This window comes from Podarcis raffonei, chromosome 8, assembly GCF_027172205.1.
Source record: "Podarcis raffonei isolate rPodRaf1 chromosome 8, rPodRaf1.pri, whole genome shotgun sequence".
Lineage (NCBI taxonomy): Eukaryota > Metazoa > Chordata > Lepidosauria > Squamata > Lacertidae > Podarcis > Podarcis raffonei.
Window position 1 is genome coordinate 54,299,962 of NC_070609.1, and position 26,569 is coordinate 54,326,530.

Sequence of the window (26,569 nt, forward strand, 5' to 3'; positions counted from 1 at the left end):
ATATAAAGAACGCAGAATCGGAAGGGGTGGGGAAGTCCAAGTTGGGATTTTTGTTAAAAAAAAAAAAAATGGTTTCTTGTAAACTCCTTATTTGTTTGTAATGTATAAAATTTGGAAAGAAACGTAATAAAAAATATTATAAAAAAAAAAAAGAACTTTGTTTCAGGATGAGAACAGAAATCGTACAGCGGTGGTGCAGCTGCAGCAGAAGGCCCCTTTAGCTAAAGTGGTGCTTCAGGTTAAGTAAAGTTTCAGGTTAAGAACGGACCTCCGGAACGAATTAAGTACTTAACCCAAGGTACCACTGTATGTGTCTAGATTCTACCTCAGTATAAGGCAGCGTTATTTGTTCCTATCTTCAGCTGTACTGAGTGGGCTTACTCTCACATAAGTGTGTATTGGGTTGCAGCTTAAAGTATTTGGAACTTTCAAGTTTAGTCTGGGGTGGGTGGGTTGGTGGAGAGAGAAATCCACTCACTTTCACATTTTAATGCAAACCTACCTAATGTGAAATACAAGCCAGTGCACAAAATGCAGTCATATTTTGAAATTATGTGATGCAGTTCTCAGGCTGAAAACCATGCATGTGGAAGCACAGATGGTGGAGAGCTGTAGAAATTTGCATGGGTTCATGAAAATAATGTACCAAATGCATTGTATTAGGGAGAAATTGCCTGCAAAAAGGTGAGAGATGGGGAAACTGCATATTAAAGTGTATATTAGCAGGGTTGTGCACAAAAATGTGGTTAAATAAGCATATAAAAATGGGATACACAGACACACACACACACAGATATAGAATTGAGGCAAACTGAGCCCAACAACTTCTGGAGGGCACCAGATTAGCTACATCTGCTGTCGGTTTTTGAAATCTGCATGAGCATCACATCATCAAGCATGAGCAATAATTCTGACCCCTATTTCCCCCTCATGCTAATAGGATTGCAGACTAGGCCCAGCCTTGTTTAGACTCCCAGGCCCTGTTAACTACTCCCCTCCCCACCACACTTTTCACCTACCATCACCTGTACTTGGACCTTGAATGTTAGTTACATTCATTTAAATGCTTTGCTAGTGACAAGTACAACTGAAAGCCTATAGTCCATTGTGTCCAAAACCCTTGCAAACATGTCCACAATTCATTGTTCCTTTAGAAATATTTACCAGCTCACCTATTCACACATTTTCATTATGTGTGTGTGTGTGTGTGCGTAACAGCTTAACAATTCCCATCTACAATAGCTGCCCTCTCTGGTCACCTTGAGGTAATTCCTTCTCACCACTGGTGAGTCATCCAAACTTCATCGAAAGCCTGTTGTGACTGATTGTGCTGTTGTCTTTTCTTTTTGGTTGAAGCAATACCTCAACAAGTATTATGGGTGCCCGAAAGACAACTGCAACCTCATGGTGCTGAAAGATACCTTGAAGAAAATGCAGAAATTCTTTGGGCTTCCTGAAACTGGAGAACTGGACCAAAACACCATAGATACAATGAAGAAACCCCGTTGTGGCAATCCGGATGTGGCCAATTATAATTTCTTCCCGAGAAAACCAAAATGGGAGAAAAATCTCGTCACATACAGGTATACATACATACTATCAGGCAAAACATTCCATGTTAGGGTACAATCTTAACCTCACTTATCTGGGAGGAAGTCCCATTGAGTAGACAGGCATCATACCTTGGTTGTCCCAAGAAGGAAGCCTTTTTATAACTTCTAGCAGTTTAGCAAGGCCTTCTTACCAGGTAACTTTGGAGGGGAGAAGGAGATCTATCTATCAGATTCACTGGTCCCAAGCTGTTTAAAGCCTTACAAGTCCACATGAATGTCTTAAAGCTAGTTTGGTTAGCAAACCAGCAGCCAGTATCCTTGTCATGATAATATATTGATTTGTTCTTGTTCTTATTATGTATTTTCTGTTCTTATTTTGTATTTTTATGTTGTGAACTGCCCTGTGATCTTCAGATGAAGGGCAGTATACAAATTTTGATGATGATGATGATGAGAGACAGAGAGATCAAAAAATGGAAGTAGATTTGTAAGAGTAGCTTCAAAACATCTCCTCCCCTTTGCTTCAAATGTATAGGAGGAAAAGCAAAGCATGAATGGGTTACCTCTGAGATGCCAGTGTTGTACAGGACAAAGCAAGCCTGGGGTGCAATGTAGCTTTCCCAGAATTGAAATCTCAACACTAATAGATGTCCTACTCTTTACACAGCTGGAGCAATCCTAACCCTCAATATTCATCATTAAAAAGAGGGGGAGCATCTTTGGCCATTATTCCAGAACACCATGAGTTCTTCTGGGAGAATAATGGCTATCCCTTTCTTTCAAATGCTGTTGTTCCATACTACTCCACAGAACAAAACACCACAGGCTCCACTTTGTCTGCCTCTCTCTCCTTCTGCTTCTTAAAAAATAAAATAAAATAAATGTAGGTTTTTTTTTTAAATCTGGCACTTTGAGCTGGAGAGATTAACCCCACATCCATGTTATGCCTGCAGAAAGAAAGCCGAACCAAAATTACCCTGCGATCTGGACAGCAAATAGTTTAACAAGCACTTCATCGTCCATTAAAGTCTGGAGGGATAAGTCTTAGGCGGAGGAAGTACAGCAGGGCTCTTTTAATGATTTCCATATCTATTTAAGTCCCGTGGCTCAGCTTTTTAGCGTGTGCATCTTTTTCCAGTGCCTCGTACAGACAGTGTTGCTGGCCAGAAATTAGTAATGGCACACAAGCAAGGTTGTGTGTGTGAGAGAGGGGAGGGCTGCAATTCTGTTCACACGTATTTGGGAATAAGCCCCATTGAACACTGTGGAACTCAATTAAACCCCCCTCCCCAAAGGATCAGGCTGTACATTTCATAGGAACTTTGGCTTAAAGGAAGGATGGGGAACATCTGTGGTCCTCTAGATGTTGTTTGGCTACAGCTCCTGTCATCTCTGAATTTGGGCTTGCTGGGAGTTGGAGTCAAATAACATATGGATAGCTACCACCAGGTTCTCTATCCCTGGCTTGAAAGGCTGCTTTATGCTTCCTTTCAGGAGCATTCCAGGGACATTGATCCAAGCTTTGGGTCTTTCCTATTAAGCCCCAGATCCCCTGAGCTTCTCTTCCTTTAAACACTCTAAAAGAAATTGTTTAAAGGGGTTGTTACTCATGGTGAAAATTGCCATGCCAGTGAGATCCAAGGCACCCCGCTATCTTAATTTGCACATATAAACTAGTCCTGGATCTCTCCAGGTGGACCCAAGCTGGCACAACCTGTTCAGGCCAAATCCCAGGTTAACCCCAATCTGCCCAATTTGCTTTGGGATGTGGCTATACAGTAGCTGGTTCACAGATCTAGTAATATAACCACCACCATCACCACCAGCAGCAGCATTACAAGAACACTGTGCAACAAGGAATTAGAACAGACATTAATCCTTCACACACATACACCCCCAAAATGATGAGTCTTATGTTAAGAGACTGATTAGTTAGCTATAGGGCTCTTTGTATTGCTTTTGCTGCAAGAGACTTAGTGTGGCTGCTATCCCTTTGGGGGATTTTCTCCAACTGATCCATACCCTTCTCCGTTTCTGACCCTCCCCCACCCTACTTTTATTGTGAAGGATTTTAGGCTACACCCCAGATCTGGACTCAGAGACTGTGGATGATGCTTTTGCCCGAGCCTTTAAAGTCTGGAGTGATGTCACACCACTGGAGTTTTCCCGAATTCATGATGGTGAAGCAGATATCATGATCAATTTTGGACGATGGGGTAAATATCTCCATACAGCATTAAGGATAAGAAAACCTGAAGGACAATGCAGCTCTCTGTCCATTTCTGCCTTCTCCCTTCTGTATCTATGTTGGTCTGCACAGGGGATTTATTACCTGGTACTTTACCCTTTCCCACCAGCTCTCTTCCAATGCATGAACAGCAATACATTCAGAAGATCTAGGTATGTAGACCACCCACCCACAGAGCACTTGACTGGACCAGTCCAATAGCATATATATAGTGCACTTCAGAACTGTTCAAATTCACCTATTACAGTCATTATCTCAGTTGTCCTTACAAGAACCCTATGAGGGAGGTCAACAATACTATTGTGCTTGAATTGCTGAAGCTGACAGAACATCAGGTAGCAGAACTAGGAATTCTCTCAAGGGGAAAGGAGAAAAGAGTAGGGCCAGGGGTGATTTGGGATGGCTCTGAGGGCTGATCAGAACAATTGGGGGAAGGTTTAGAGGCCATGACCAGTTCAAAACCACATCATGATTGGTGGGAGAGAGACAGCCACTCCTGTCTTTGAGGCCCTCCAGACAGGTGGGGCATTTTTTGTGGGTGTCTTCTGCAACATGTCTTTGATGCAATAATAAGGCATCAGTGGTGGATTTATACTGGACGCCATTCCACTCTATTCATTGTTCTGGATTGCTTCTCTGGTGTCCATCCATTGTTGCCATTTGGAGGAGGACTATAGTGCAACAAAAGCGGGATAATACCACCACCACCCTGGAACATTTGGGGTATAAAAAGTTACAGGATTTCAGGACGAAGCTAACAGGACATGTAGCAATTGGAAATGAAGCAGTATCTCTGCCTTGAAACATTTGCATGCTCAAACAGGACTGAAAGTGAGATTGCCTAAAGCTGCCCTGATGCCATCCTGACCACAAATCCTCATGAAGGAACAATGAAAAAGGATATCTGGAGGGGCTTTTATTTCAACTGACCTGAACGTGGGCACTTGGGCACATGCAAACATACTCACCCAACCAGGCCCATTTTGTTTGTTTGGTCCATTACAATGGCATCATAGAATTGATTATTTGGAAGGGACCTGGTTGTCCACTGTGAGAAAAGGATGCTGGGCTAGATGGGCTTTTGGCCTGAACCAGCAGGGCTCTTCCTATGTTATTAAGTCTGCTCCATTCTTCTGGGATCCTGCCCTTCTATGCCTAGGAAGGGGTTTCACTTCTCAGCCATGCTCTGCCAGTGTGCCTCCGGCTGGCCTTGCTCTAACCTAAGGTACACATAGCTGAGAACTCAGGGTTTGGCTGGGAGCATCTGACATTTGTTTCCAATGGCAAGGGATCAAACCCAGAAAGTCCTCAGTGATGCAAAAGTGGTCACCACAGGCAGTGTCGCTGGCCAGGCTGCTGGTGAGAAACTGATGAATAACAGGGTTATGCCCTTGCCAGGAGGTTGTGTTTCCAAGAAAAGCTTTCGGTGAAATAACGGGAGAAGCCAAGAACTCGGCCTTCACCCGAGGAGGGACTTGAAATGACTTGGTGCAGAAAATACACACAGCTTTATTCATAGACACCCAAGGGGGGAGAGAGAGAGAGAGAGAGAGAGAGAGAGAGAGAGAGAGAGAGAGAGAGACCCTGAATAGCTCCAAGGTAGAACATCTGCTTTGTATGCATAAGGTCCCAGGTTCAGTTCCTGGCATCTTAGTATAAGGCAGTTTCCTATGTTGGTGGGGAGACCACAATAAAAAAGGCAAAAAAGGAAAATGCAGTGTTTATTTATATATTTCAGAGGTGTGTTTTCCCGCTACTGCCAATAGGTCCCAGAGAAGATTTTTCATCAATAAAATGTAAATCAGCACAAGAGATTAAAAATCAAATATAATAAAAAGAATTCCTTAACTCAAACACACACAAAGTAAAACAGAAAGGGAAGCATTAAATGATTCATCAGCCCATAAAAATTGTAGAAAAAACAACCTAGCTATTTTAAAGAGGGCATGATTATTCAACCATTTTAGATATTTGTTTTCCTGTATTTAATGCCACTTGATTTCTTCTTTCTTCTGCAGAGCACGGTGATGGGTATCCTTTTGATGGCAAGGATGGTCTCCTGGCTCATGCCTTTGCCCCTGGGCCCGGGGTTGGTGGGGACTCCCATTTTGACGATGATGAGCTTTGGACTTTGGGTGAAGGACAAGGTATGGCAGCTGCTGATGGATTCAAAACATCGCCGAATGTCGACTGTTTCCAGAAAGACTGGACAGCAAAACAGTGTAGATCAGCCTTCCCCAACCCAATACTATCTAGATGTTATTGGATTCCAGCCCCCACCATCCCTGACCACTGACTATGCTAGCTGAGACTGATGGGAATTGGAGTCCGAAATATACAGAGGACACCAGGTTTGGGAAGGCTGGTGTAGATTTAGGGCTGATCCCTCAGAATTACCTTCAGGTGACCATTGGCAATGTTGGCTCAGGGTGATAGGTGTTGGAGTCCAGCAACATTTTCATATGCTAATATTTAGGAACTTATGCAAAATACTATAATTTAAATGCATCTCACACCAGAGTTGGGAAGATTAGAACCAGGTGAATGGTGAGCACCAGCTCACTTTGCTGTCCAGGCAATAAATGTTGATGGGCAACTTCAAGGCATCTGAAGGCCGGAGTAACTCACCTAGTTGGCTCCTTGCCTTCTGCCCTGCCAGTCTTGAAGGGCTGAAGCCAACACTGCCACTGAGCAATGGCCAATGTCAGGAAGGCATCAGATAAACAATAAAATATATATTTTTAGTGGGTCACATAAGGTCTTCACAGATTAGCTTACATTAAACAGCTTCCACTGTTTAATGTATTTCCAGATGACTCTCCTGTAGTTCAATGTCTTAGCAAGTTCTGCTTTTAGCTACAGTGTTCTTTGACACCCCACTCTAGAAATTATACTGAGAAACTCACATTTATATTTTGACCCCTCCTGACAGAGTCTCTGTTCTTTCCCTTTCAAGTTGTTAGAGTGAAATACGGCAATGCAGATGGGGAATTCTGCAAATTCCCATTCCTGTTCAATGACAAAGAATATAACAGCTGCACTGATGCGGGTCGGAGTGATGGATTCCTTTGGTGTTCGACAACATACAACTTTGATTCAGATGGCAAATACGGATTCTGTCCCCATGAATGTAAGTTGACTGACAGAAGCAGAGAGCTGCACTTTGTTTTAATTTGGAAGCATATTGTGGCCTTTCCCAGATGACATGTATGATGTCTTTAGTTTCTCACTAGAAATATGGGGTCAATGGTTGTATCAGTATGCCTCCAATTGTGTAAGCTGGCCAGGTCCCTTCCATGCAAAATCCCTTTGGAGACATCAGAGTGCTGGTCTGGACATGATAGCTTTGGGGTGCACTTGTATTATCATAGTGCTTTAAATAGAAGGTGCAAATGTGGCTGAAATCTCACCGCTATCAACATGAAAACAATCAGCTTTTTGCTTTTAAGATTTTTGCCCACACCATCCCAGATATTTAGCAAAACTAGAAAAATGAGGTATTTAATCTTGTTTTGTATGTTTGGTGTTGTTTTTCCAAGGCTATGTTTCCTTATAAGCTTGCCACACCAAGGGTATTCCTACCACAGGTGATAAGAAACCCCCTGTGTACTCCAAGAAGCCAAAAAATTAGAGACAGGCTCTTACTCAGGGGTCGGCAAGGCTTACTGGGCATGGGCTGGATCACTCCTGTGGAGATTCTCCGTGGGCCGGACCGGTGCAGCGCTACACCACAAATCTTTTCTGTGCATGCCCAGATGCTGAAAATTGCACCTGCGCAGAAGCAATTTCCGGTGCTGCGGATATGTGCAGATGCAATTTCCGGTGTCTGGGCATGCACAGAACCAATTTCAGAGCTGTGGAAGAGAGTCCCCACGCCGCTTTAGCCCAGCACTCAAGGACTCGCCAAGCGGGCATTTCGGTTTGGGGTTGGCCCATGGGCTGGTTAAGCAACACCAGCTGGTTAAGCTGGTGTCTGGGCCACTTCCGGTTTACTGGAGCATTATGCCAGCAACATATAATTTGGACTTGTGAATCCCCACAACTGGTTTTCTGAGGCAAACCTCTTTCAGCAGTGGTGTTGCTAGTAGCCATGATGGCTATGTACTCATGGATAGTTTTATCCCCTGTGAATTTATCTACTCTCTTTTTAAAGCCTTCCAAGTTGGTGGCCATCTTGTGGCAGTGTATTCCCTTGTTTAAGTATGCACTGTGTGCAATGCTAAAATTTGTCTGGTCTGAATCACTCACCATTGAACTTCACTGGATAACCTGAGTTTCTAGTATTATGGAGAGGGAGAGAGAGATTACTCTTGGCTTGCTCTTTAATTCTTTTTTTAAACTAGAATGGATGGAATTTGAACCACTTGTGTTCAAAGCATGCATTCTGCCACTCTCTCTATGGAAGTGGGTCTGGAACCTGAAGAATGGTGGTGCTAGCACATCACACTAATAAAATCTCTGCAAAATAAGAGCAATGCTTTATCTTGGGCAGGTACCAGGAAATAGACCCTACTCATTGTAAGTACAGTAGAAAAATATGAGATGCGCTTTGATGAGTTGCATGTGTCCACTTCCATATTGTAAGACAAGAATTATAGAGCTCTTATCGGTCTCTCAGAGAGATATAACTGTATGTTGCCAAAGATAGGAAAAGTGAGATGAGACCATTAGATCCCAGTTATCTTCATTCTGCCACATTTTGTTGTACGGGAAGCCTTGAAGCTTTCAGAGGCAGAAAATGATTTTTAAGCTCAGCAAATATCTTGGGGCTTTTCTTCTTCTTACAAAGCTCTTCAAGCTGCCCAGTTTTTAAGCAGAGAAAAAGTGACGCTCTATACTTTGAGAAACCACACATTCAAATACTGAGGGGAAAGTTCTGTGGAATCTGGCAAGCTGAGCTTCTATTTGGTTCCTTGCTCTTGCTAGCTGTGGATATAGAAAGCCAAGATTTACAGACAATTTCTCTCTTTGAAATTTGGAAGGAATTCTTAAAGGGGAAAAACTTGTTCACAGATTGTAAAATTGGTGCGGTCTGTTGTTCTCAAGCCAAAATGTCAAATGTGGAGACAATTTTTAGGAAGGAGGAAAGTTAGATGCTAAATATATATGTAGCTACTTTCTCTCTGCCAACACACTTTGCTCCTCCTAATAAAAGATCTCTCTGGCTGGTCCTGTAGTAGGAAATGATGTCCCTGTTCTCTTCCAGCATAATGTCCTTCTATTTCTTATACACTAGCAGCATTGTCAGATCCCTTAAACGTCAAACGTGACACTTGGGAGGTGCAGCCTTGGAGCTAAAAGGCGATGCTTGGCAGAACTGGGGGTGGAGACTAGTGAGAAAAGCTGCAGCCTAGTGGTATATGAGGAGCACAGAAGGTTGGACCATGCCTTGTACCAATGTACCACCTACTAAGCTACCAGGAAATGACTCAGCACAAACAATACAGAGACTGCGGAAGGGACAGAGAGAGTTTGAAGGAGAATGGAAGCTTGTTTAAACAATGTTCTTCATTGTGTATTACTCCTGCTTGATTCTTAATGATAGCTCACACCACCTGAAACATGGCTGACACCTCCAAATGGAGCCTTGTGGATGAGGTGAAGTGGAGAGAATTTCAGAAGCAAAGAAGTAGCTTGCTCACTTGAATCTTTCCACTCATCTTGATAGCCTTCCTCCATCTTCCATGGAGGCAAACCAGTGGCATTATCACAGTACAGGTACACATTCAGGCAGGCAAAAGCACCTGAGGAGGATGCAGAGCAGGGTTGGTGAGTATATGGTCTTGGAAGAGAGGCATGATCAGAAGAGGCCTAGGGTCAAGATAGAAAGCCCTGTGGAGCCACATCTGATTCTCAGGCCTGAGGTTCCTACCTCTTTTTAAACACAAAACCCCATGACCCTTATGTTTCAAATGAGCATGTTCCAGCTTGCATCCTGACCGGGACAGAGTGACTTCTTTCTTTATGGTTGTCATATCACTAAAGACTTCTCTGCTGTTCACACAGCAAAGAAGGCTAAAGAAAATGGCAGAAAGACAAAGGACTGTTTGACATTTCCCTGTGTCTTCCTGTGTCAGCCAGGAGCCTACAGTCACTCCAGGATGAAGCAACATTGTACTCAGTTTCCATATGTTTGTAATGGATTTGGGTTTGTTTTTTTGCAACTTGTACATGGCTAATAAAATGTGCACTTGAAAATGCAGAGGCGTACAGCTGGAAGAAGCTTAAGTGGAAAGCGAGTGACTCATCTTAGCTCACTCATCTTTTTTTGTTTGCTCCAGCAAAGATACTTTGCAGAAAAGGAATTCAAACACAGTCCTTTGGATAACATTTCTTCTCCTGGAACTGCTTTGCCCTAGATCAGGAAAAGTGGGGAACCTCAGACCCAGGGGTCAAAAGTGGCCGACTTGTGAGCAGAGGATTCCCTCCTGTGGTGCATTTGAGGTCTTCCCTTGGTGCTCACTCTCCCCTCTCTGCCCCATTGGTTATTGAGCTGAAAAAGAAAGTTGAGAGAGTGACTCTCTTTCCCACTTTCCCTTTCAGTTCTGTGTGCATTTCAAAGCTCAGAAGGACCTTGGATCTTACTTTTGCCCAGATCTCTTGGGAGAATCTCTGTGTGTGTGTGCTTGCACGTGCGCACACATACACACTTTCTCTCTTTCTGTCTCTTGGAAGGGAGTTGATCTGAGGGAGAGAAATGATCAAAGGACATGGTGCCCTCAGCATTCAGTCCAAAATCCAAATGTACCTACATTGAACTAAAAAGGTTGACATCCTCTGGTCTACAATGTTTAACTGGACTTCCTGGCAGACCAAGAATGATTCATGGGCTGCAGGTTCCTCACTCCTAGAAGGTTGCAGGTCCAATTCTGGACAACCACTCTCAGTCAATGTCAACTGTGCAATGGTAGCAGCTTTCCAAGGTTTCAGGCAAAAGTCTTTGCCAGCAGTACTTGGAGATACCAGAGACTAAGCCTGGGACTTTCTGCACACAAGGCACACACTCTACTATTGGGCTTGCATCAAGTTACATAGCAGCAAATCCAGAAGTGCAGGATCCCTTCATCATTGTTGCAGGCTAGATTATACAGCTTTCTAAGATGATAGAATAGCCTTACAATTATACAACAGTAAGGGGTGCATTGCAACAATCAATGCATATCTCCATGTGTTGCCTTTCAGCTAGATCTACTGTTTTCTGTGCATGTACATGGACAAATGTTTTTGAGTGCTCCAGTATCTTGAGTTGTGTTTTCCTTGAAGTTCCATAGTATGTAACTTGTGCACTGTCCTTGTGAAACAGAAGCACCTTGTGTTTTCAGTGTTCTTAAATGTTTAGCTTTGGAGCAGACAGAATAACCCTTTGGTGTTCTTCTTATGTGCCTTCTTCAGAGTGACCCCAGGAGCCAATCCTCAGTAGCTGACTTACCTCCTTTCACTCTGATTGGCTCCAATCAGAATAAAGAGTGAGAATACTTCTTCTCAGTGGCTGCAAAGCTCCCCTTTCATGCTGATTGGGCAGCTCTAGGAGATGGGGACCCTACTGCAGAAGTAGTAATAGGTCACTGATTCCAGACCACTATACCTCTGGCCGCATAGCCACATGTGCAGTGGATTAAAGCGCAAATGATATCTTCCAAATGTTTGAAATGTCTTCCTCCTCCTTCTGCAGTGCTATTCACAATGGGTGGAAATGGTGATGGGCAGCCGTGCAAGTTCCCCTTCAAATTTCAAGGCAGCACCTATGATAGCTGTACCACGGAAGGAAGAACAGATGGATACAGATGGTGTGGGACCACTGAAGATTATGACCGAGATAAGAAATTTGGATTTTGTCCAGAGACAGGTAGAGTCGCTTTGCTATTGCATGGGTAGATTTATGCCAATGAAAGCAACCTCTCCCCTATGACATTGGTGGCTGTGTGTTAATGCTTCTTAAATTATTATTACTCTTCTCTTTGGAGAGAGGACCTTTTCAGGTTTCTTAATCTCCTAAGGAAGGGAAGATGGAAAGAAGCAGTTGTTACTTTTTCATGCCAGATGATGATGTATGGCAGCGGGACTGGTGGGGTAGAAGGCCCAGGGACCACTAGTAGGTGGCGCTAGAGCCAATGACGGGCAGAACCAGAGTCATTTTGCTCCCTGCTGAGTTCTGCAGGGGCAACGCTGCAAAAAATAAGATGTGGATAAACTGAAGGAACCAAAAGCTGAAACCAACTAGAATTCCAGGAGCATAGACGGAATGGCAGAGTGAATCCACAGAATAATAAAGGGACTGAATGGGAAAGGGAGAAATCAGCTCTTATTTTTGCTTCTTCTTTTCTGCAGCAATGTCAACGGTTGGTGGAAACTCTGAAGGAGCACCCTGTGTTTTTCCTTTCATATTCCTTGGGAATAAGTACGAGTCCTGTACCAGCTCTGGGCGTCAGGATGGGAAGATGTGGTGTTCCTCAACTAGCAACTATGACGAAGACCGCAAGTGGGGATTTTGTCCAGATCAAGGTAGCTCTTTTCCTCATATTTATTATTTATTATTCAATTTACAGTCCACTTTCTTCCCTCTCTTCATATTATCCCCACAATAACCCTGTGAGGTAGATTAAGCTGAGAAGTTGTGACTGGCCCACGGTCACACAGAGAGCTTCATGGCCAAGTGGGGATTTGAACCCAGGTCTTCCACATTCTAGTCTAACTCCCTAACCGCTACACCACACTGGCTGTCATATATGCATACTAGCTCCAGTTCTCTAAAGTAGGAATTGGGGATGCACAATCACTCTAGTTACAGCATGGATAGGGATAAATTTAACACAGTTAGCATTTAAAGTTGAACCTACATATCTTGCCCTTTCTCAAACAATATAGAGATTGAATCAATGTCATCCTTCAATATTTGCACTTCTCTGAATTTTGCATTGTGGTTCTCCCATCATGTAATGTATACAAAAATGCCAGTGCAGGGGGTAAAGTGTGCCTACATATACATATATTTGTGAAAATAACATACAAAAATATATTAGGGGAAATTACTTTGCAAAGATATGTATTCTATATTAGGCAAAATTACACACAAATGTGTGCGTTAGGAAACATTTGGAATAAAATGGTGGTGGAAACTGAGGTGGAAATATGGAGAACTGAACTTAAAAGTTGTAAAATGAGAAACAAAACTGCTGGTCTCCTCCCACCCCTAGGGAAGAAATAACAGGGCTGCCCTCTGGGGTCTCCCGGGCTCTACACATGCCTGGCATGATTCAGGGGGGCATTTTGTGATTCACCTCAGGTGCCAAAATGTCTTCAGCCAGCCCTGCTTGTGGACATTCCACTATGTCTCTGTGTGAATTTGGTTAGGATGATTCCAGGGGTTCCAGGGAAATCCTAAAAAAAAAGTATGCATCTTAAAACAGTCACCTGAGCAAAAAAGCAAATTGAGGCGTACTTATGAAGCATACTGAGAGTTGTTCTGCATTCCTTTGTCTCCTTAGTCTTGCTTTTAACCGCATATAGCTGCTTCGAGCAGCTTCTGAATGTGGCACCTCAACAACGTCAGATAAAAATTATTTCAAAAACAGTGCAGGAAGTGACTGTGCACCATTTTCTTCTCTTTTATTGTACAACATACCCTCATGCTTTATGGCTGGGTGCAGCCATTTTGCTGTGCACACAACCCTCCCTCCTCTTAAACACGTTGGTCTTGGGGGAAGCTTGCAAAACAGATCGAAGGTCCAGATTGTGGTTACGTTTGTCCTTGGTGAATCAAAACATCTCACTTAGGCACTTCTCAGAAATACAACCTAGAATATTATGTAGAATAGATTGCAAAACAGCAAAACATAAAACAAATGAGTCGCCTTCACAACAGGAAGAAGAGTTGTCTCATGAAATTTCCCAAGTGATGACCTTTGAAGACAGGAACATAGGAAGCATTCAACTGAAGGCCAGAACAAAGTTTACAAGCACAACTGTGGTCACATGTGGTTATTTCCATATTAAATTGAGCCCTGCTTTTTCAGTAATTCTGATAATGTGGAGTGAACCTATACATGTTTCTTGTTGTTGCTGCTGCTGCTCCTGCTGCTGTTCTCATTCTTCTTCATTATTTCTTGCAAAATACAACATACAATGTTAAAAACAGTTAAAACCAATTTCAGTCAAGAAAATAGGGTGGGTCCCAAAATATGCATTTGTCAAAGGCCATGGTAAAGAGATTTATATTCAACATCTGACACAAACTACACAATGAAGGTGCCAGATGCACAACCATGGGGAGGGAATTCCACAGCTTAGGGGCTACTACCAAAAGCGTATGTAGGGAAGGAGGTGGTCCTTCAGATATTTAAGGCCTAAGTTGTTTGTGTATGTCAGAGGCCAGGGCACAACACAAGATCCCACTCTGCTTTCCACACTCATTCAAAGATTTCTGAAAAGAAGCTATAACAGTTGAATGATACTGTAAATGCAACAATGCATTGTTTGTGCCAACAATGCAGTGTCACCTGTCCCTGGGCTTTCTCTGCTGAACACCTGGAATATTTTTAAACACTCCATAGCACCTCAGAAGCTTTTCTAGCACAGCTAGGCTATGTCTAATTTCAATACACAGAAGCCGGATCTCTTCCAGCCCCTATTAGCAGAGCTTTTAAGGAATAGTCAAATTGGCTCTGCAATTAAATATATAGATAGCATTATGTTCAAGCTGCCCCAAACCCGGTTTGTTTTTCTTTCAGGCTACAGCCTTTTCCTGGTTGCTGCTCATGAATTTGGTCATGCCATGGGACTAGAGCATTCTGAAGATCCTGGAGCACTCATGGCCCCCATCTATACCTACACCAAGAACTTTCGGCTTTCCCAGGATGACATCACGGGAATCCAGGAACTTTATGGTAATGTTTCCACTTGTCCAAAACACATGTACTACATTTTGGCCTACAGCAGAACACATACTGTCCAAAGAAGCTTAGCTGATACAAAAACCCCTGAGACATCTCAGGTATCCTACCAGCCAGGCTGCTACAGATAGTGTTTAAATAAGACTGAATATCCCTTGCCACAGGGTTGGCCCTACCATTAGGCTGAGTGAGGCAGACTCCTTGGGCAGAGAATGCTGAGGGGCAAGAAGCAGTGACAAGGTGCTGGAGGACAGATCTGTGTGCCTTTCATTCTGCCCTGGGGCCCATAGGCTCTCAGTTGCAATGGACATATGAACCCAGGGACATAAGAAGTTGCCTTATACTGAGTCATACCTTTGGTCCATCTAATACAGAGTGGTAGCAGCTCTCCAGGGTTTCAGACAGGGCTCAATCCAAGCCCTACCTGGAGGTGCTGGGAGTTGAACCTGGAGCTTTCTGAATGCAAAGAAGATGCTTTGTCACTAAGCTGCAGCCCTTCTTTTTACCACTGGATCATGCCGCCCCATTTCCAATGCTAACATAAGATACATCTGCCAGTCTGGTCAGCTTCTGTCTATGGAGCAAGGGAGTAGTCATTTGTCCATTGCCTCATGATTCAAATGGTCACCCCTTTCCATCCACCTCTATTTGTTGCCCTGATCCTCAGGCACTACATTTTACTTTCACTAGAAATAAATTTGGAAATGAAATTGTGTTTTTGTTGTTTTTGTTGTCCTCTTGTTGACTTCTCTTTTTTAAAAAAGGAATAATCACATTAAGATCTCATTCCATTATCAACCTTCCCTTTATTTGCAGGGGGCTCTACTGATGTTGGTCCAGGCCCAAGTCCAACACTTGGGCCAGTCACCCCTGAACTATGCAACCAAGACATTGTATTTGATGCTGTTGCTCAACTCAGAGGGGAAATCTTCTACTTCAAAGACCGGTAGGTGGGAAGAAATAGTCTGTTTTACTCAAGTTATCTTGTACCGAAGCAAAAGCAGATCAAGTGTTATTCATGTTTTCGGGTTCTGAGGGGTCAGTCTAGATGATGCCTTGAGTCAAGTGGCATAGATAAATAAACGAAGAAGAGGAGCAGCATCTGATGAGCTACATTCTTTGAAAGAAGGGACTTTTGGAGATAAACTGAAGTTGGCATGTTTGCCGTATCTGGGACTTCCTGTCTCTCCCTTTAATTCTCTACTTAGACTAGCTCTTGTTTTGCTATGGCAATAAACATGTTAAAAGTATTGTCAGCAGTACTGCCAAGAGAAGGAAAACCCCAGTTCCAATGTTACAAAACTGGCAAGGACAAAAATGTCAGTGGATATTGCATTGTTCCAGACATACAAGAACTGTGTACATTTTTAAAATGACCAGATTTGTTCCAACAGTTTTGGAAGCTGACCCAGTTATGTGCGGCGCAGAAACATGAGAGGCTTGGATGCTTTGACTTAAACCAAATAACCCATCCAGGCATGCTCAGGAAAAGGAGCTTTCAAAATCCAAGCCACTTAATAGTTGTTGGTGCCGGCTGCATGCCCAGAAATCTCTCCCCTGTTGAATTTTTCAGCTGGAATTCTCTTGGATTTTCCTGAAGTACTAAAATGGCCCTTTCTAACTTGCTAACTCTGGCTTGGAAAAGAAAGGCCCTGTTATCTTGTCTCATCCCTCCCTCCACTGCAGAGAGACAGAATGGTTCCATACCTGAGATCAGGGATTGGGATCCTGTGGCCCAGCAGAAGTTCATGAACTGCAGCTCCCATCATCCCTGACCATTGGTCATGCTAACAGGGGTTGTTTGGAGCTGGAGTCCAGCAACATTTTGAGGGTAACAAATTGCCATCTCCTCTTAATACAAGGCATTCAGTAAATTAGTTGCTTGTGAGATTAGCTCACTGGTGTCAGCTTGCCCCCTCCCTTTGAACAAAATATGGAACCTTAGATGGAATAATATCTAAGGTAATTTTTCTGTTCTGTCAATGGAAAAACTTATAGGGCTGTATTCAATGAGTTCAAGGTTAAATTCACTTCATGGTATACTTGTACTGGTGAAATGTCTTGCAGTGCAAGAGAATGCTTGAGCAGATTGCTGGTAACTTTGTTGCACAACAGATGGCACAATCTCTTGTGCAATGAGTTTCTGCCAGTGCAGCTGTTGTCTTGGTTTCATCTACTGTTGAACATTAAAATTAATCCATCTACTAGTACAAAAGCCCTTGCAGTAGTGAACGGAGAACATTGGGTACAACCCAAAATTTGCTTCCCCTGTGATGACACGTGACCACTGACCTATGATAGTATCTCATGCATTTTGGTATGCTCATGAATACCAGGATGGTCTAGGTGGGTCTATTGGCACAGGATGTTCAACAGCTTCTGTTCTGTCCAAGTGACAAACCGTGGAAAGGTCCTGTGAGATTAGTTCTGCCCATGTGGCTGTAATATTAATTGTGCAAAGAAGACCACATTTTGCACATAAATTGTGCTGGGAAGGCCACCTAAGTCCATGTTCCAGTTATGAATCATGACTTTTCTTTTTCACTCCTGTTGAAATCCAGCCTCCATTCCACAAAATGCAAAGCTGGATAATGCTGGTAGACAAGGTTCTAATACAAGCAAGGAATTTTCTTGACACTCAGCAAATTGCAGCCTCATCCTTTTGGGAAGGGTTCAGCAAACTTGTTGCCTACTGAAATGGCCGCTGGTACAAGGCCATTTTGTGTGTGTGTGTCCTTTGAATAAAATGAACTGCTTATCAAGCAAAGTTGGGGGGGCAGAGAGAGAGAATCACAATGGTGCTTTTGTTAACATCTTGTGCTTCTCCACTCCCTTTCCACACACACAATCAGCCGCCGCCGCCGAAATCAAACTGCAGTTTTTTAATGCTCATAAATCGGAAGGAGGCACTGCCTTATACATAAAACAGCTCCTAAATTACCCGCTTTATTTCTCTGATGAGCGGTTTTAATGCTCCAGGCTTCATTTACAGCCAAGCTGTTTGATAGATGATCATTAGATTTGATCTTTTTGGTTGCTACAATCATAATCATCCAGAGTAATGCACCCAATACAAATGTTGGCATTTGCCAAATGCGTATCCATCTGTTCAGTGTGCAGCGACGGGGATGGTTGAAAGGGTTTAAGTGCCTTGTAAATGGGTTTATTTGCTGGGATAATTGAAGCACCAAATACATTCTTTTTTTCTGTTCTGCGGTAAGAATTAATGTAAGTGCTAGAGAACTTGTTATAAACCATCAACGGCTGTGTGCGGCACATTAAGGTGTCTATGGGACAAAAATGCCTCCCAAAGAAAGGAAGGCTCACCAACCTTTGATACATTTTTGTTTAAAAAAATCCTAATCATTATTTGTTTGTGTTGCTGATGGATTGTGTGTGTGTGTGTACACACACACACACACACACACAGGCACTTAAATGCGCACACACACCTTTGCCAGCAGTGATGAGAAACAGATGTGCCAATGAATCAGCCCTTTGTAAACTCACTGTGATTTTTCTGCCTAGATTCATCTGGAGGACGGCAAACCAACGAAACAGGCCAAGTGGTCCTTTGCTGATTGCTACGTTCTGGCCAGAGCTCCCAGAAAAAATTGACGCTGTCTACGAGGCCCCTCAAGAAGAGAAATCAGTCTTTTTTTCAGGTAGGCTTGGCTGGAAGATGTACAGTAAGCACAGTTTGCAGAAGTATTACATTCTGTATCATTTTATTCTGTAGACCACCTTCTTAAATGATAAACTCAGGATAGCTAGCTTGGGGCCAGTTGTTGTTAGACTGCAACTCCCATCATCCCTGGCCAGTGGCAAAGCAGGCTTGGCTGATGGGAGATGTAGTTAGGCAACATCTGGAGGGCTATCCCTGACTTATAGGGGGAAAGTCATGATGCAACACAATTCATGCCATCAAGAAATGCATGAAAGACCTTAAAAAAATTAATAACAGATCAGAATCCTGGTGGTGGGAAAGGGAGCTTTAACCATTTAACCCATTATAATCCTGTGCTGGAACTTCCTCTGCCCCTTGCTATGACTGCTGGTTGTTTCCTTCTTCTTCTTCTTCTTCTTCTTCTTCTTCTTCTTCTTCTTCTTCTTCTTCTTCTTCTTCAATAGCAAAGTGCTTCTATCTGAAAGTAAAAAATACAGCGATGATAAATTAAATATAAAAGCACTGCATGCCCTTTTGAGACTCACAAATCAGCTGGTTGTGGAAGCAACTTCCTTCTACCTAATGGTAGGGCTGGACCTGTGACTTGGGCTTTTCATATTTTGCAGCAGCAACTCCCAGCTTGCTGTTAGGATAATGTGAAAAGGACCCCAGAGTTCTGGGACAGACCAACAGGCCACTTCCTGTGAAGAGGAATTGACTATTAAACCTATTGTGTTCTGTTTTTGTTTTTCATTTGGTTTCGGGTTTGTTTGTTTCAAAGTATTGTAATTTTTTCTTGATTTTATTATTTTATCTTTTTGTAAATTGCTTTGAAGGTTTTCCTTTTAAAAAACATCAAACAGTGCATAAATTTTAAGAAATGAATAAAATAAACCACCAGGAACTGTAGCTCTGGGAGACGCTCAGCACCATTAAGAAATCTCAGCTCCCAGGATTCTCTGGGGGAAGCCATGACTGTTTAAAGTGGTGTTATAGTGTTTTTAAATATATGGAGTGAATGTGGTCTCATGGGGCAATGAAAGCGAGGGAGAGATTGCATTTCCTGTTGACCATTTATGTGTGTGCCTATTGATATCAGCTGCAGTTGTGCTGGCTGACCTAGTGGAGCTGGGAGGTTGTTGTCAATGTTTTGAATAACTGAGCCAGCAAAAAAGAAAAGTGTGTTGTTATCCATTGCAACATGACTAAACATCTCCAGGCATGCTAAAGGGAAAAAGGGAGGGAAAACCTATGGCTAGATGCTGCTCAACAATTTCTTTAAAGGGAAGGGGGAAGTCTTATAATGAATTCCACATGGCTGAAGGGCCGCTGAGTTTGAATTCCATGACAAACTGGATGTAGCCAAAACACCTCATTTGTCTGTGTCCAAGCATTACATCCCCACTCCCCTGTGGGACCGTAGGGTGAAGTAGGGTTTTAAATACTGTTTGCCGAAGAAATTTACCGTAGTTAGCTCACTATATGGAAAAATCCAAAACAATGCAAACTGGCAAATTGCTAAGAGGTCAGCAAGCAAATCTCTGTGTTCCAAATGTTATCAAACAAAAACACCCCCAGTTCCCATCTCAAATGAGTAAGAGTCATGTTGTGGGCCTTTGCCCAATTTAAAATAATGTACAGGCTAACCTAAAACTAATAAGATGACTTCTTTTTCTTTAAAAAGAATGTGCATGCATAAACGTTCTGGTTGCTTGGGCACATGGAAGCTATAAAGTATGTAGGCTATACCAGTAAGATGAAACAATAATGGGTTTGAGTTCTTGGTTTCTGTTTATACCATTTGCAGTGTGGCATCCATCTCTGAACCACTCCTATAAGTGCAGGCCTCAAGCATGCTCATTTCCAACTTTTCTAAACGCTTTTTCCCTGTTGCTCACTAGGTCACCACCACATAAATTACAAAAGCCTCTCCATCTCTTCCTGGAGGGTGACAAAGGGTCAGAGTCAATGTGGCTCACTCTCAAGGAGAGGACTACACTAACAGCACTACTCAAACTCAAGATCCACCAGGCTGAGAGGGTTTGGATTTGACTAGTCTTGAGCTTTCCCAGCTCAGCCAAAGCTATACTGGCACAGGGGCAGACTTGGGTCTTTCAGATTTCAGCAGCGCCCTGTGCAAGACCAGAATTCAGTGCCTTTCCCATGCCTCTCGCCTTACATTCTGCTCAATTCACCACGTCATAGTTGTGACGCCCCACAGCGCCCCTTAGGCTTGGTGCCCAGTGTGGCAGAACCTGTAGCACTGCCCCAAATCTGCCTTTAACTGGTATAATTCCCTTACCCCAGCTGAGCCGGAGATATGCTGGTGCAAATCCCTTACCTGGCTCAACTTCAGCCAGTGGAATTTACACCAGTGTAAATCCCCCCAAAGTGCCATTCCAGGAGTGTGGCAGCAGCATGGCAGGGACAGTACAGAGCAAGGAGAGAAATCTATTCCAAACCCCTTTCAGCTCAGTCCTGTGAGCTAGCAGCCCAATGGATATTAGCCAGCAAAAAGGGTAGTGTAAGTGAAATTACAACTGAAAAGAGTTTGCGATAGGGACAACTTAATCTCGTGAAATCCTGCCAACCTAGCAGTTCCAAAGCACGTCAAAGTGCAAGTAGATAAATAGTTACACTCTGGCGGGAAGGTAAACGGTGTTTCTGTGCGCTGCTCTGGTTCGCCAGAAGCGGCTTAGTCATGCTGGCCACATGACCCGAAGCTGTACGCCAGCTCCCTCGGCCAATAAAGCGAGATGAGCGCCGCAACCCCAGAGTCGGCCACAACTGGACCTAATGGTCAGGGGTCCCTTTACCTTTACCTTATCTCGTGAAAATTACATTGGATTTTTTTTTAAAAAAAAGTTGGGTTGTTCTGTTAATTTGTCTCTCTGGTAAACAAACTATGGTTGCTTCCAGGTGAGTGTTCTGTTGAGAATTCATCTTGCTTCCTTTGCACAAAGTTTGAAGGAAAGTTATATGGCATTATGTTAAGCAATTGTTACCTCATACTTTCCAGTGAATATCTCCCATTGTTTTCCTTACCGGACAAAGTTCAGCTTTTCTGGAAGCAGGTTAGCTGCATCAAAATGCCAAATCCACTTCAGTTGCACAACCTAAATTTGCCAGGATGCAACTGTGTATCCCATTCACAAAACAGAAACACCCTCGGGCCCCAACTTTTGAGCTGGAAAAGTTCTGAAATGAACTTCTGGCTCCTCTCTACCCATTCCCCCTTTAGCTAAACTGTGAGGAAATCTGAGAAGCTCGGATCGAGGTAACCCTTTTCCCTTCCTGCTAACCTCATTTGTAAGTGAGATCATTATTAAACTTGATGCTTTTGTTTTCACAGGAAATGAATACTGGGTTTATTCAGGCTACAACTTGGAAAGAGGTTATCCAAAGAGACTCACCAGTCTGGGTTTACCTCCTGATGTGCAACGTGTCAATGCAGCTTTTAGTTGGAGCAAAAACAAGAAGACCTACATTTTTGCAGGGGACAAATTTTGGAGGTAATACCTTTTCAGCAGGCAACCAGTGGCTGGACACTACAATGCTGGGCACTTATTCCCTACTAAGATTCAGATTTCAAGGCATTTTGCTTTTGCTTTGACGGAGACCAGAGCATCTCAGTTGCAGGAGAGTCAAAAGCAGTTTAGATTAGGGATATACAGTTGCTTTGAATGAATCCTGAATTACATGTAGAAGTTGGGGATCTGTGCCTCAACAGAGCAAAACTGAGTTCCCGTGATGCACACAACAAGACAAGATGGGGATTTAGGCTGATCCATAGCCCTCTGTTGACAGTGGCTTAGAGGAAGGATAAATAAATATAAACTAAACCATACAGAGGAAAATGAAACACTTTTATTTCCTTCTCCCCAACCAACCCCAAATGGCACGGAAGATAGATATGTATTCTATTAAAATTAATGGGCTGCCCCCTAAGATAGCAGGCCTCAAGCTTTTTCTCAGGCAGAAACCTTTTCCCAGGCTTTCTTCAGTGTTACTACAGGCTCATATGAAGCTGCCTGCTAGTGGGACAGACCATTGCATCATCTAGCTAGGGGATAGCTTTTGTGGTATGTGCTACCTGTTGTTGGACTCCAGCTCCCATCAGCCTTGACCAGCATGGCCAGTGACCAGGGATGAAGGGAACTCTAATTCAACAACTTCTAGGTAAAGGGACCCCTGACCATTAGGTCCAGTCGTGACCGACTCTGGGGTTGCTGCACTCATCTCACTTTATTGGCCGAGGGAGCCGGCGTACAGCTTCCGGGTCATGTGGCCAGCATGACTAAGCCGCTTCTGGAGAACCGGAGCAGCACACGGAAATGCCATTTACCTATTTATCTACTTGCACTTTGACGTGCTTTCAAACTGCTAGGTTGGCAGGAGCAGGGACCGAGCAACGGGAGCTCACCCCGTCGTGGGGATTCGAACCGCGAACCTTCTGATCGGCAAGTCCTAGGCTCTGTGGTTTAACCCACAGCGCCACCCGCATCCCAAGGCACCTATTGGGCTACCCCTGATCTAGGCCATAATAGTCTCTTCTGAGCAGCGGTGATACAGATGGGCTTCGTGGAAGACAGCAGCTTGTGCCATTAGGTATTTGGTATAACTATCGCAAAACTCTGCTAATGTTTAATATTTCACAGGTACAATGAAGTAAAGAAGAAAATGGACCCTGGCTTCCCTAAATTAATTGCAGATGCTTGGAATGGTGTTCCAGACAACCTAGATGCTGTGTTTGACGTGAGCGGAAGTGGTAAGTTGCCATCTTGTTCCTAGTGTCAGTTGCTGTTGCCGCTGCTGTTGTTGCTTCTGAGGTCGATTGCTCCAGTCTGCTGCATGAATCCTCAGAGACATTCCCTTTGGAGGTGGTCACCAAATCGGCTGATGGCTTGGCGTGCCGCCTGCAGCCGCAGAACAGCTTTTCTCTTCAATTAAAACGTCCCACTGCTGCAAGGAAATTTAGGAAGCCTGACCTTTCCTGAACTTTTCCGGGCTGTCTAAATAACTCATCTCCAGCAGAGTAATCAAAACCACTTTTAATGCAGCACAGATTGTGGTTAAGAACTGCTGCATTCATTGCTGTGCCGGCAACCAAGACTCCCCTTAAACTGAATCTCCTGAATAACTAAAGACCTTTCATGGGGGTGGGAGGGAAGAAAGATTAGACTCTGGTTCAATTTATATCAATTTTCTCCTTTAAAATAATAAAATAAAATGGTAACTTAAAACCAGAATGTGTGTGTGTGTGTGTGTGTGTGTGTGTGTGTATTTGCCGCAAGTAAATACTCAAATAGAAATTCTCAGTGTCCCCATAGAATCACAGTTCCCATAAAGCATATTTTATGTGGCTTATGTTTGTACTTCTGAAGCAGCTTAATGATTTTTCTTAATTATTATTGTTGGGGGAGGGGTTTCCTAACCCCACAAGGTGTAACTCAGTGGTTTCCAAACATTTTTGGGCCACCGTGCCATTAGTTCCGTAAACTCATATCCTGTGCTCCCCACCCTATAAAAAGCATTACAGTGGTACCTCGGGTTAAGAACTTAATTCGTTCTGGAGGCCTGTTCTTAACCTTAAACTGTTCTTAACCTGAAGCACCACTTTAGCTAATGGGGCCTCCCACTGCCGCCACGCCGCCAGAGCACAATTTCTGTTCTCATCCTGAAGCAAAGTTCTTAACCCGAGGTACTACTTTTGGGTTAGCAGAGTCTGTAACCTGAAGTGTATGTAACCCGAGGTACCACTGTATTCAGTTTGCATGGCCCACTAACAAAGATAATAACACAATAAATTTCAAAACAGTAACAATTAATTGCATGTTTGTTCAAAATCCAGTTAAAGCTATTTAGCTTAATTCATTCAACAAAATAGATGAATGTGATCCAGCGTTACCAGCTTTTCAAAGTCGGATAGTCCTTTACACCTCCGTTGCCCCACCCCAGCCACCCCCTTGCCTCTTAGCAGTCTCCTAGGCAATCTCACTGCTCCCCAGGGGACAGTACCACTCCTTTTGGGAACCACTGGTGTAACTGGATGTCACATAGCTTGAAAGCCCTGGGGTTAGCTAGTCATAATAGTTGTTCTAGACCGAACAAAGTTCAGAAGCCTCCAGCCAACTTCAGAATCATTGCGTTGAACCCCATTCCTTGCTTTGCTATGGTTTTTGTGAGTCCCATAAGTTTGTTTTACATGACTTACTTCTTCTTTACAGGCCACAGCTATTTCTTCAAGGACTGGTATTATCTCAAAATGGAAGACCAGAGTCTAAAGATTGTTAAAGTTGGCAATGTGAAATCTGATTGGCTGGGTTGCTAAGCAGCGTGTCGTCTTAATAATGTCAACTACAGCAAAATCTACACTTTTTTGTTTTTTGTTTTGTAAAATCTTATGTCTTACCTGCAATTAGAGATAGATCTGTATGCTAATTCATGGGCCAGTCTGGTACTGGCACCAAGTCACTAAGTACCACTATTTGACAGAACTTTGTTTTATTATTATTAAATCATTCTGTTTAAGCATATGTACTTAGAAGCAAGTTCCATAAAATGCATGGAATTTCCTTTTAAGTAGATGCATATAGAATTGGGGCACAGTAGGTCTTTGTTTCTTCCTCTCTTCATTCATTAATTTAAGACTTTTGCAACTTTTTGGCATGCAGCAAGTTATGTTTACTTATGTAGCCTGACACTTGCTACATTTTTTCTGTGTGTGCAGATTGGTGCTAAGGACAGAACAGCAAACTCTGAAGGAATTCTCACCTGAGCAGAGATCAGATGTTTGAATGTGCCTGCATATAAATAAATAAATCCCTCTATACATTGAAAGCTAGCATTGCAAGGAGAAAGCCAGGGTCAAACATTCTTCCTGACATGCTAGCTTTCCAAGAACATTCAAACACTTGATCCCACAGCTACAGTCTGAAGTGTTGCCATCTAGCAACAGATACTTCACATGGAACTGCTGATTATGTAACTTAGTTCTTAGTCACTTGATAGTCAATGGATTTCAACAGGTCTTGGTGAGGCCATAGTAATGTACACTACTGGAGCCAAAGTAAAATTGTACTGTCTTTCAAAATCCAGCTCCATCCCCCCAAAAGAAAATACTCAAAATACTCGAGTACTTGAAATGGTTGTTTGCCATTTAAAACATATCAGTGCCCAAATATCCACCAAGAGGGGCCCTCAAAACTGTAACTTGGATTTCAGAATTAAAATGTTGACACATGTCCTTTCTGAGTTTTAATGTGTGTTTTCTGTTTTGTTTTTAAACCCAGCTTCAGTTCAAGTTTGCCAAAGGGTTGTATGCAATATTCTTTCTACTCAGAGTTGACCTATTAAAATAGATGTACCTAAGCTAGTCATGACCATTAATTTCAATGGGTCAACTTTGGGTTAGGACTAATGTTGCATCCAAATTATGCTCACTATCTGTGAATACTTCCATTCTTGTCATTCCCTGGAAAACGTCATTCTTTCTTTACATTCGCATTTCTTCACACACCAAAGTGGAAAGACTGACCAAAGGGGCACGGGATGCCTAGGAATTGGTTGGAACAGGATGGGATCAACAGGGACAAACTTGTATGAAATGTATTGCTTTAAAGTACTTTTTACTGGAATGCCTTTACCTTAAATTAGCAAACTGCTTCTTGCACTTTCTTTCCTATTACAACCTCCCCCTCCCTTTCTTTTTATATGGTTATATCAAGGTGATTCCTCTTCTCTTTGGCTTCATTCACACAGCAGTCCATTCCATTTTCCCAGCTGTTAATTTCCACATTATATTTCGGCTTTCACGTGACACAGAAAGCCACCTAAAGAAATATAGTGATATATTCAAGTTTAGCAATTTGCTTCAAGGAAAACAAAATGTTTGCAAATAACAAATAACAAGAAAGTTGCACAATATTCTGCTGTATTTCCAGAAGTAGCATTTATGTTATGTGAAGGCTTAAATATAATGCAGAAATTAACAGTAAGGAAAAGTGGAATAAATTATTGTGTGAATGCAGCCTCCATCTCTCCCCTGCTCCTTCCTTGTTAGATTTAAAGCATTGGGTGACGCCAAGTGTTCACTGTACAACCTGATGGAATATTTTATGTTCATACAGAAAGATTTTTTTAAAAAGGGAAAGTAAGTCTGCATACATGAAATGTCAGTGGTATAAATAAATAAAAGAAAATAACAGTTCCA

The 26,569-nt window shown here is 42.9% G+C and overlaps 1 protein-coding gene across 1 annotated transcript in view; it reads left to right on the plus strand.

Moving 5' to 3' along the window:
• Positions 1-26,569, plus strand: part of MMP2 (matrix metallopeptidase 2) — a 36,763-nt gene extending 10,194 nt beyond the window's left edge. Inside the window, exons 2-13 of the mRNA XM_053400114.1 lie at positions 1,357-1,583; positions 3,621-3,769; positions 5,820-5,948; positions 6,758-6,931; positions 11,474-11,647; positions 12,130-12,303; positions 14,529-14,684; positions 15,507-15,636; positions 18,219-18,355; positions 21,710-21,869; positions 23,016-23,125; positions 24,585-26,569. Coding sequence (XP_053256089.1) covers positions 1,357-1,583; positions 3,621-3,769; positions 5,820-5,948; positions 6,758-6,931; positions 11,474-11,647; positions 12,130-12,303; positions 14,529-14,684; positions 15,507-15,636; positions 18,219-18,355; positions 21,710-21,869; positions 23,016-23,125; positions 24,585-24,688 — 1,824 coding nt within the window. The 3' untranslated portion in view covers positions 24,689-26,569. The remainder of the gene's footprint in view (positions 1-1,356; positions 1,584-3,620; positions 3,770-5,819; positions 5,949-6,757; positions 6,932-11,473; positions 11,648-12,129; positions 12,304-14,528; positions 14,685-15,506; positions 15,637-18,218; positions 18,356-21,709; positions 21,870-23,015; positions 23,126-24,584) is intronic.